At 35.0% G+C, this 12,725-nt stretch overlaps 1 protein-coding gene across 3 annotated transcripts in view; it reads right to left on the reverse strand.

The window, feature by feature from the left end:
• The window catches only part of KSR2 (kinase suppressor of ras 2), a 202,246-nt gene that overhangs the window by 39,494 nt on the left and 150,027 nt on the right, over window positions 1-12,725 (reverse strand). For all 3 annotated transcript variants that reach the window (XM_072415949.1, XM_072415948.1, XM_072415950.1), the window contains 2 exons: window positions 9,669-9,717; window positions 8,567-8,934 (listed from right to left, as the gene is read on the reverse strand). In XM_072415949.1, the coding sequence (XP_072272050.1) occupies window positions 8,567-8,934; window positions 9,669-9,717 (417 nt within the window). The remainder of the gene's footprint in view (window positions 1-8,566; window positions 8,935-9,668; window positions 9,718-12,725) is intronic.

Genomic DNA, 12,725 nt, shown 5'->3' on the forward strand with positions numbered 1-12,725 from the left:
GCCTTGGTTTTATTATGCTCCCGTGTTCCAAACCAATCAGTCTCAGTTACTTGTATAAAAAAGACCTTACTTTTTCCTTTGAGCGCTTTGGGATTATGCCTTCCCATTATCACACTAATGTTCCCCAAACTTCTCTAAACCCACTGCAATCCTCTTTAGTCCCTTCAGTCTTCACCTGTAGCTTCTAGTTTTTTTTTAAATACCAGAAACAGCTTCCTATTGCTTCTTTTTTTAAGTAAATTGTGTATAAAAAATTGGTGAGCTTTGCTTTTTGTATCAAGAGTTAACTTCAAAACCCCCTTCTAGATAAATATACTTAGGAGGAAAGTTGAGAAAAGAATATTTCCTACTAAATTGTGTACTAGATGGATATAAAGACCTATCATTTGCTTGTTTTGATTAATTACTAGTGCTTATTTGGTCTTATAGCCTTGTATTGATGGTAGGACAGGTTTTCTCCGCCTGATCAATGTGCCTTGCAATTCCTCCTGACTGGACGCCAATATCCCTTTAACTTTAGATTAATGGGGTTCATTACAATAAATACTGCTAAGAAATATGTCTCATAAGAAGGAAGGGAAGATCCACAGAATAAAAGATGAAAAACGTTCTCAAAAGTGTGCATAGCCATCAAACGAACGCTCATTCAGGCTACGCTGCTCTAATTTATATTATGGGAGGTTTAAAAGAAACATTTTTTCCATTCCCCTCTTTTATTTATTTCTTTCAAGATACTAGAGCTAATTGGTTGATTTAAAATTTGCTAGGTAGTTTTTACCAATAAAAACAATAACGTTGTACAGTAAAATGTCTAAATGTGTCAGTTTTTCTATGAAGGTGGACCGTAACATCACAAAAATGGAGTATAAAATAAAGTATGAAATGATCCTAAAACGAAAAACCCCAATCTAAAAAAAATTATATCTGCTTACAGGGAACATCTAGAAATGTTTATTGTGCCTAGAAGTACTCTAAAAATGCACCTTTTGCCTAAAAGTACCTTCTCACTCTCTGCTGAGGGCATAGTGAAGATAAAGCTGTACATGAGGAACTGCTTAGCAAGGATCTCCTTGCTTCCGGTTCAGTTGTTCTGTTCATATGTTCTCCTTCTACCTCTCCTGCTGCTGCATAATCATCACTTTACTGGATATCAGGTTATCAATCCTCTGGGAAAAAGATTTAAAATGAGAAAGCAAAGCACTGCCTCTACTTAAAAGACTCCACACAAAGACATGGTGTAGTGCATGGCATGGTAAGTTAGTAATGAGGGAAATATCATCCTCTAGGAGTGTACAATCAACAGGTGACTACGACTTTGTCTTCTGTCTGCGTTTTGTGGGCACAGCTTGCACAGTGTAAGTCCATTTTAAGTACAGAATTAAGTGATAAAGGTTTTGTACAGAGCAATTTGAGGTGGGCAGATCAGCAAAAAACTAATAGGAAATGGTGCATATTGACACCAGGGTTCTCAAAAGAAGCTGTGGTCCTTTTAAATAGAAAAATATGCATCACGCTGGCCGGAATGTACAACACAAGGTGTTTCTCAAATTTTTAACATGAAGGAATCCCTTGAAATAACTTTCTGGTCTTCAGGGAACCCATGGTATAATTACTCCATCCACTTTTCACAATACATTCATGTGGTTATTGATGGGTAGTTACTTTCTTCTCTTCTTTATGGCTCACAATGAATATATCCAGCACATGTGCACCTTCCATCACATCCCACACATGCACACTTATCACCACATTTAACCCTCTAGTCCAGGGGTCAGCAACCTTTACTATCAAAAGAGCCATTTTGCCTCCTCTTCCACTAAAGAAAAATAGTCTGGAGCCGCAAAACATAACACAGTTTATAAACTTTTAAAAGTTTTAATATTTTTTTAATTTTACTTGTTACAACAAGTGTGCATGTGTAGGCCTACTTTGAAATAAATTAAACACTGAACTATGCCCCTAGAAGCCTCCAGCTTCTAACGTATCATCCTGTTACATTAGAAGCTGGGGGCTTCTAACGTAACAGGGTAGATTTTTTTGATGGGCAGAGTTCTTTATGTCCTGACGATGCCTTAGCGATGAAATTTTAAGGGGTGTTAGCCACAGGTGTCCCTCATTTGCAGCTTTAATTTTGTTCACCTGTACCCCCCAATCTTGAGTAATTGGGGTTCAGGTGCTAGAAGCCTCCAGCAATGTGTAACAGGGTAGATTATTTTGATGGGCAGAGTTTTTATGAATTTTTAGGAGGTGTTAGCCACAGGTGTCCCGTACTTGCACCTCAAATTTTTTTCACCTGTACCCCCGTTTCCAGATAAATTGGGGTTTAGGTGCTAGAAGCCTCCAACAATGTGTAACAGGGTAGGGGTTTTTTGATGGGTGGAGTTTTTAGGAGGTGTTAGCCACAGGTGTCCCCCACTTGCACCTCTAATTTTGTTCACCTGTACCCCCTTCCTGTTCCAGAGAAATTGGGGTTCAGGTGCCTCCAGCAATGTGTAACGGTAGATTTTTTTGATGGGCAGAGTTCTTTATGTTCTGATGATAGCCTAACAATTAAATTTTAGGGGGTGTTAGTCACAGGTAACCCCCACTTGCACCTACATTTTTGGTTTTGTACATCTCCCCATTCAAGAGGAATTGGGGTTCAAAGGAGGGGGATGTCATTGTACACATCCATTTGTACACGCCCAGTGGTAGATTTATTTCACTGGTAGATTTTTTTCATTAGAACACCGGATAGGGAATCCCCCTCCTCGGCAGTGTCTTGGAAGGAAGGGGATCCCCCATCAGAGATCTCCCAGCGGCAGCCGAAGGGAGCCACAACAAGGAGGCTGAAGAGCCGCAGGTTGCAGACCCCTGCTCTAGTCCAAAGATTATTCTGTTTAAAGGCTGTAACAGTAATAGTAAGAGATATTATTGTGGTAACTAAAATTTCTGGAATATATACCTTTCCATTCCCAGAAATCAGAGGGCAGTACAGGGTACTTAAGTCTTGCCTAGGAAAGATATTAAGAATCAGAAGGATAATCTACAGAAAAAAAAATGTTTGTCCCCTTCAACAATTAGAGGTTTAGGCTCATTTTGGAAAATAGTATAAGGTTCTGCTTTATGTTGCTTTAATTTGCACTATTTAAGGAAATACACAAAGTTACTTCAAAGTGCTTTTGTATTTTTATTTAAATGAGAGGAAAACAACAGCTCAAAACAAATGTTGATGTACTTGCACTCTAAATATCTTCATGAGCATACGAGAACAACAACCTTGTGTTATTTTCTTTCTTTCAAACTAATCTTTGTGGTAAGTGTAACTTAATTATTGATTGATTTTTGCATACTACAGTACTCTAATTCATTAGTATAAGTATACCCTCTCAGTGAGAAGATACTTTTAGAATGAAGGCAAACTGGATAGGAATATTTATGCTCACTAGTTCTTTGTAGATATACACATAAACATACGGTCAGCACCTTAAGTGGCAATTTCTAAAGTCAACAAAGTCTTGTTAATCAAATTTGTTGATGCAGGTAATTAAAGCTGTTGGTGCAAATAAAATAATTTTTTAAAATAGCCCAATAAACAGTACATGCTCTAAAGCTCCATTGCTTCCTTATTTATCTTTTAATAGAATGATTTTTGAATATATATTTTGAGAATAGCTTTTAAGATTTTTTTAGAAGAAATATTAGTGTGGCTGCAACCTGCTAAAAGTCATCTAATTCTAAACATTTGACAGCAATAGTTCTGAGCAATACCTGGGCTAAGATATCTATTGCACTAACCCAAGTTCTCAAGCAAAGTTATCTGCTTCATTTCAAGGCCATCTATGTTACTCATATTCCTCTAAATACAATAATCAGAGAGAACACATATACAAAATCACACTGACAAGAAAATAGTTAAAAAACAGATTTTTTTCATATTTTAGATTATTAAAAAAAGTCAAGTGACTATCTCACAAATCAGATTGAGAAAATGCATGAAAAAGAGAATGTTAAAAAAAACTGTGCAAAGCATTAAAGCAAAAGGTATTTACTCAAGAATTTAAAATTTAAAACACATTCTACTTGAACAATTTTTTGTACAAAACATAATTCCATGTGTGTTCATAGTTTAGATGTCTTCAATATTAATTTATAAAGTGGAAAATATTAAAAAGTAAATACGAACCATTGAATAAAAAGGTATATCCAACTTTTTGATTAGTACTGCATATTTACAGTACTATTCAAAATATTGCACATATACACACACATACGATATATATATATATGCCAGACAAATAAAACATGAACCACAAGTGGGACTTTTTGGGCAGTTTCAGATCAAATTAACATGATTCTTATCACTACAATTTCTTTAAAAATTACAAATATATCATTTTTATTGTTAAATAATAAAAACAGTTATAAACAAAGCAAACACTCATGTATTAGGTATAATAGATATGGAATCTCTAGATGAACAGTGTCTCACAGTGAGGCAGTGAGTTAACAAAAAAACAATATGGTGATAGGAGCGGTTATTATTATTTTTATATATATATATATATATATATATATATATACATACACATATACATTTATTCAAATTACAATACGTATACATCATATATATATTCCCGAGCAGGAACATTTTATGAAAGTGCTCGAAATCACACCTGATTTGGGTGCTGTTTTTTAAAAAAAATGTCAGGCTTAATCTTGCATTGCAAAAAAAAAAAAATGTTGTAATTATTTTCCATTGTTTAAGTTTCATGTTTGTTCCTTTTGATGTTATACAGTTTCCTATATAGCAATATTACTTCCGTGATGATTGTTTTTGAGTATTTTTGTGTGTATACTCATACTTTACTGCAGTCAAACTTTAATTTGTCTCTTAAGTACCTAAACCATATGTAAAGCCACACCTTATTTTTTTTCCTTTAGTATAGACTAAAGTAGGATGAAACCTCTGTGTATTTATATTTTTTCTTTTGTGTACCATTGAGGATACAACAGGAAGACAGTAAATCTGAATTGGCCTTTTGGACAGTTGTTCCCAATAAAGGTTATTTCTCCACACCTCTTGTTCGGAGGACAACTCCAAAGGATTTAATTTCTCCTCACTTTGTGTTTCACTGACAACGGTCACCAATAAAAATGGAGTAGGAATCTTTCAAATCTTTTGAAAATAGAAAAGGCTTTGCCCAGACTTTGATTTGCATTTCATAAAACTTTTAGTTTCAACACATACGTCACCACTTTGCCCTGCTTTTAACAAATTTCAATGCACAGAAATGCACTATAGGCTAAATATTAGAATTTACAGTATTTGGCAGCTGTAGTTTTATAATTAGAATTGATAGGCATAGTGAAAAGCTTCAAATTGCGAACAGTTTTACATATATAAATTGTACAAGTAGTTTTACATATGCAATTTTATAGGCAAATCTATGTAATCCAAATAAAGAGGGGCAAACATTTAATGGATAAATTCTGTTACCTTTCCGAACAGTTTTCCACCTAATGAGTGCTAGATGGTTTTCATTAATCTCAATGAGGAGAGGCAGTGACAAGAGGTAATAGACCTATGGTGCTATGTTAACCATTTATCTGCTTTCCCCAGACCCTGGAAGGGTAAAGACGTAATATGCCACATATCAAGATTCTATGTTTGTTTTTAATGGAACAATTGTGGTTAAATTATAAGCTAAGTTTATCTGAAGTGGTTAAATTATTTATTGTTTTTTCCATAAAGGATTAGACCGGAATCTTCGTATTTTGACATCTGAACAATGCAAGATAAATCAGAATAGGGGATTGGCTCATTCCATCTAGTTACAGCAAACATTGCACAATGCCAACTTGGCTATAAAAACAAAAGACAACACTGTGAATAATTAAATCTTGAAGGTACCTTCTATCCAAGCATTAAATAGCTCAACATGTCAGCACTCATAATGCTTGGATATAAAAGGAGAACAAAGGACACTATTGGCTAGACCAATAAGGCCAGGTTTTCTACTCATCCTTGGTACAAGAAATCTCCAACATATCCAAACATAAAAATATGTTTATTTTATGTTTGTGCGATGTAAATAGATTTTCAATAAGTAAGGGAAATGTTTCCTTATTGAATTCACATACAATCCCTGGCTTTGAAGGTAACATCAAAGCTCACATAACAGGGTCCGAGAATACCTTGCAAAAATGATGCATTAGGATAATGGCATTATTGGTTCTACCACCAGTAAGATGGAAAATAGTATTATTCCCAAATGGTGGAAGATTCAGGAACATTTCTATATCTGTGATTAGTTGCAGAACCTAGGCTAGATGTTTTTTCCCTAATCTTCATGCACAAATTTAATTTTGTCAGACAAATAGCTAAATCCAGTAGATATATTTTCAGCAATAAAAAAGTTTGGCCCTTTTTAATAAATGCCAAAATTCTTAGTCCTTTTACTAGTATTGGTAATGTGATATAATTTGTTCCTGAGGGTTGACAGTCCTGAACTATGACTGCAGTGTCACCCTCTTCACTAGTGCATTCTCCATAAAACATGTTAGGCTAATACAGGGCATACCAGCAGTCACCCCTATGTTTGTTCACCATAGATGAAACAGCTACAATAACCAGAAACAATATCTGGGATTTGTTTATCTTGGTTGCAATACATGGCACAGAACGAGACAAGAAAGGAAGGAAGCAACCAGTAGAATGTATATCCAAAATAAAATCTGGGAAGTTAAAATTGGCAGCACATTGACAGTGCTATTTAATACACATGTGCTTCAAAGTTATCAATGTTAAAGACAGAGAATGGGAAAGGCAGTCAAAAAAATTTCTCAGTAACTGGATAGTTTGTTACACAGATATAGACAATATATATTATTAGACAAAAATATATTATTATACGTCACACTTATTTCTAAATGTCTAAAATAATAAACTAGTCTCCTATTGGTGCTTCTATTGTCATGCGTTAAATTATGTAATAGAAAATATAAAAAAAAATGCACAGCTGATGAAAAAAATAAACTATTTCTCATGTAGAATTCTCAGACAGAGGTCATATGTATATATTTCTTCTGTGACATAAAAGACCTGACATTTCTTTGGGCAGCTGCCAGTCTGGTTGTTCTCTACAGATTCTGTGTCCAAAAACAAGTGCCATGGGAATGTCCCTGCTGTGTTCAGTATAACGAGGAAGGCTCTTGATATGCGGCTTTGATCAGGCCATACTTTCTCAGGCATTACCCAAAGGGATAGCTTCAGAGGCATTTCCCAGCCCAACACATGTTCATCAATCACAGTGGAAAAAGGACATTTTGTCGTCCCAGTAGCAAATAGGAGTAAAGTTGTCAGACATAAGTCCCTTTGGTGATTTGTACAAATAGTTCATTGATATTTATGATACAGCAAATTAGTTTTCACTTATATTCAATGGCGTAATGACCTACTAACCTTAGTGGAGTCCTAATGCTGTTCTGTAACCCTCTGTAGACAGCATAATATAGTAACATAGGGTATAGCCCATTTCTTTACCATAATCCAGGATATAAAATTCTATGCCATCAGACAATTACATATTGCTTGGAACAAATAGCTGCCATTTACCTCCTATTTTTCTTAATATGACCACTTTTTAAAATGGCCTTCCCTTCCTTGGTTTGAACATACTGCTGTTTAAAGTGTACCTGGTCTGTATACAGGTAACATGAACCCCTGTAGTTTAGACATGCTACACAGTGCTAAGGTTGTCACCAAGTGGTAAATAACGGTCTGATGCAGTAGAAAATAACATTTCCTGCAGGTCCTTGTACACTGTTCTTTATCCTGTCCCCTGAATCCTGACTGCGGTTCTGGTTACAGCTCTGCTTTGCTATTCCTATTGTTTATTTGCACACCACCTGCTTTGTCCAATACCTAACTAGCCCCAATTCTGCAAAACCAACTTCTGCCTGGTGAGTGGAGGTGTGGTGTCACATGCCTATATTAACACCTTTTTTATTTCTATCCTTCTCTGTCCTGCTTTTATCTAGTTTTATCTTATTTTCTTTTTAAGATTTGTATATTTATTATTCGAATTTGCAATTACTTTAAAAAGCTAAATTATATTCAAATCACCAAAAAAAATACTACAGATAAATCTTAATAAAATAAAGTAAACAGCTTATTAGAGATCCCTTTAAAATATTTAGTGTCTTCAAGTATCTGGGGCATCCTTCAACAGGAAAATAATGCTGTAGTGTTGTCACCAAGTTGAGAACAATGCTAATTTGTATAGTAGGAAGATTTTTACCTTTAATACCACTTGAAACCATCCTGACCATGTTACTAGTTCAGGGAAGTGTTATGACTGATGACATAGTACTGTCAATTTCATTTGGTAAAAGGCTGGTGGAAATTACGAGCCCTCTTCCATCCATTCTACAGAACAGAGCTGTAGCCCCATTGATGATGTCACAGTCACTTTAAAAAAAACACTCTGGGCATTAACTGGGGCAGAAAAATCCAATTAGAATAAAGTGCTGTGTATGGACTTTAAAAACAAATATTGTGCAATATAAGAATGAAAAGGATTACCTGGTGATGATTGCTAGGTGAGGAGGGCTCATGCAGGCTCCCATGAAGAGTACCACATTCTCATGTCGTGTTTGTCGGTAAGCCATTACTTCCCGCTTAAATGCTTTTAGCTGATCCTCATTATCCCGCTCAATGTCAATAAGTCTAATTGCTACCTCTCCATGCCAGCGCCCATGGTACACTAACCCAAAACGTCCTTTACCAATCATTTCTCCAATTTCCAACTGTTCAAAGGGGATGTCCCATTCTTGTAAGAATATGCTGGTTTGACTGGCTTTACGGGGGAAGTTCCTGGCTGATAGCAGCAAATGGTTCATTTCCTCAAAATCATCTTCAGACTCTTCTGCTTTCTCGTTGCTTTCCTCATTCTGTGTTGGTGAAAGTAAGGATTGAAAACTTAGATATGGTTTGACATTTGTGGCAATAATTTACTGTGATTGTAGGAGAAAATAACATTTTTATCTATAAGTAATAATCATTATGGAGTTGTAACTCATATGGCAAGATCGTTTTCCTCTTTGGATAACTATTGGCAGTAGAACACTGGTTAATGGTTCGCTTTCTGACATTCACCAATATCTTTCTTTACATTTCTAGATACACCTATTGTCCTCACTGATTGCACAAAAGAAATAAACATGCAATATTTTCAAGAGGTCATTAACTCCTTTAGGGCCTGGATCTGATTTGTAGTATTTCACTAATAGACAGGGGGTCTCCTAATCAATGTTTTCACCCAAAATACACAGACTTTTAAATTGATATGTAGATAAAAATGGGTCAATCTTAAGTAAAACATTATAAATAAACATCTCATAGTTTAGTCTACTATAGTAGAGTATGAACTCATTCATGAAATTAGATAAATATATAGTCATGTTAAAAGTACAACTGATGTTATTTTGAAATAAAAAAGCTAAAATAAAAAGATAATCCATTTGAATAGTATTACCTAATGGCCTTACAATTAGGCATTTGCAACTGTAAATAATTGTGTTTCTTATTTATTAAATAGTGGGTCCTGCTACAAACTGTGATAAACCAGGAAAATAGCAGAACATTTTGTTCTTCTCAAATTAATTAAATAGCTTGATTATCTTACCTCAGATGTTGGTTCCACTTCAATTTGAAGTAATGGATTTCCTTCATTACTGGAATACATAATAAAAAATTCAGTTATAATTACTGATATTTGTATGATCTCATAAACCTGGGAATATTAAAAAAAAGAATACTTAGATAGCCTTCAGTTAGGTAGCAAAGGCTGAATTAAGATTTGGCACCTAATGTTCCGTTGGGGTGAAAATGTGTATTTAATTAAGAAAACATTGGATTGACAAACTGCATGCTGATTACCTTACTATGCACTATGGCCATTGTGCACTGGCCTGGTTTATGTATTTCATCTGTGTACAAACAAGGCACTTTTATGAACTGATGTATGCAAACATGGAAAATCATTGTAAATGTGAGTTTGAAGTTATTTACTAATCTGTAGTTGTTGCTTTATTTTAATAATTCTGTGATTCACTGATAGAGAACCTTGTGTTAGCATAGCTTTTTGGGAAGGGTGCTCTGTATAATGAAGGATGGTAAGTGTAGTAACGTTTAAAACTTTGTAAAGAAAGGGAATCTAATTTTCATGGACACGTAGCTTACCTAGAAAAAATGAAAAAGGGGGGTAATTTGATATGTCAGGGCCCTATAGCTATACAGGAATCCAACTGCTCTTCTCAAGCTCCTAAGAAATATCTAAGCAGATGGCTAAAGTTTTTAGAAGAGAAAATGTGTAGATCTCTGCAAAACACATCTCAGTTCAATAGATAAAATGAATATGTCTTTTTAACATGAATGGTATTCAGACAAGGGTCAGTTGATCCTAGCAGACCAAAGCAATGTATAGTCTGTTTGGAAGCACCATATGTGAACTAAATGTGCAGTGTCTTATACTACATTTCCTGACTGAGTTCACAGCTTTCATTACAAACATACACACGATGTTTCATAGCATAATAACTTGAATTACAGCCAACACAGCTCACCAAAAAAGCAGCTTTACTGTTTAGATAAGATATACATAATTACTAGCTTTAGACAGGTGTACTTAGAAGCTGGCTTAGAGCAACAGTGCTGGCTAAATCAAGATATAATAAATACACCTAATCTATGGAACATATTCATTTCTTACTTTGCCGCATTCTTTCCATTACTGGTCACTTGTATAAGAAATGACACATTCCTTTCAGGTGCACTGCCGCAATGTCTGTTGTATAAACATGATTAACAGCACGGCTCTTAGAGATCTTTGTGCATTATAAAGACTTTCTGCACAAAATACAGAATATATTACTGGGAATAAAACATTTATTTAGAAAAAGTCTAAAAATGTGTCTGAAACTAAAAGAAAAGATTATCCCCACTTTCCTATCTTCAGGGGGTTAGCCTGTCTAGTTACAAAACAAAAAAAATAAATAAATAAAATTAAACATCAGATCAGCATTTTCTCTTTTGTAAATTTGAATGTGTACATCCTGATTTATTTAGTAAATCATACAGAAGAATTTTACTTGCATCTGAAATTTATTACACTTAAAAGAAAAATTGTCCACAATATTACCATTCTGTACCGCCAACCTAACATCATAATGTAATGTACATGCTTCTCTAACATTTAATACTATATTGCAGCATTAAAAAAAATAATAATAATGATGTATTCTGAAATATTTAGACCCGGTAAACAATCACATTAATGACTTTCTGTCTATTTAGAATTTGTGTAAACTGAATGAGAATGGATGTAAATGAAAACACAACAGAAGCAGGAGCTGCAGTTATTGCCAATTCATTTTATTTTCCCTGTTTATACAGCTGCCCACACTGCACCCTGCCGGAGGATTAATTTATGCCTGTTATTTTATTTCATCTTGGAAGCTAAACACTAAACCTCTGTTTATGCTTCCATCATTAGCTGAGAAGATAGGCATCCAGCTTTTAAGCATATTTATGGTATTTCGGCTCTAGAACTGCTGTACCCAAGTGTTAATACTAGGCAATAAGTCTACTACTTTTAAAGTATGAAAATAGTTATGTTATCTATTTTCCAGATAGAATTCAGCACTGACCAAATAAACAAACAGCAGGAGGTAACTAAGTCAGGGAAGTTTTAACAAAAAACGAAAAAGAACATTTTGCCTGTGTTTGCTAGGTTTGCTAGAATTTTGACAGAGGCAAAAAAATAAACTTTAGCTCTAATGGTCTGTGAGGGCATAAGGCCTCTTGAGCTGCAGAGGTGGGCATCACCATTCAGTCTGCAGGATCCAAGCAATACTAACAAATCTTTTTTACATCAAAAATAAAATACATACAAAATTAAGTTTAAACTTTAAGCTTTAATTTATTATTTATATAGTATATTAAATAGTAAACTGAGTAGTTCTCAGTTCTCCCTGTGTTTGCGTGAGTTTCCTCCAACAATCAAAACACATGCAGTCAGGTTAATTGGTTTCTGAGACTGTATTAGAGACATATGACTGAGGTAGGGACCAGGGACATTAGATTGTGAGTCTCTTTGAGGGACAGGAAACTTTGTAAAGCGCTGTGTTATATGTCGGCGCTATATAAATACTGTGTATCAACAATAATAATTACAGAGTGTCATGGATTACATCCCTTAAAGGGTTTCACTAAAGTTCCCTGAACTCACACATTTTGATACAATGCTGTTCTCTGCATTACTGATTACTAAAAACACTGTGTTAAGATTCAAAAAGAATTTGAAGAAATCTAACAATTATTATAAAATAAATAGTATTTATATAGCGCCAACATAATATGCAGCGCTGTACATTAAATAGGGGTTGCAAATGACAGACAGATACAAACAGTGACACAGGAGGAGGAGAGGACCCTACCCCAAAGAGCTTACAATCTAAAAGGTAGGGGAAGTATCACACAATAGGAGGGGAGATTTGGAGGCGTGGGAAGTAGTGAGGGGCTTATAAAACAGAAGAAGATGGGTAGGCAAGATTGAAAAAATCGGTTTTGAGTGTTCTTTTAAATGAGCAGAAAGTAGGAGCAAGCCAAGTAGGACATGGAAGAACATTCCAGGGAGTGGGGGCAGCTCTAGAAAAGTCTTGGGCCGTGCGTGTGACAAGGT

The sequence above is a fragment of the Pyxicephalus adspersus genome, chromosome 6 (genome assembly GCF_032062135.1).
Source record: "Pyxicephalus adspersus chromosome 6, UCB_Pads_2.0, whole genome shotgun sequence".
Lineage (NCBI taxonomy): Eukaryota > Metazoa > Chordata > Amphibia > Anura > Pyxicephalidae > Pyxicephalus > Pyxicephalus adspersus.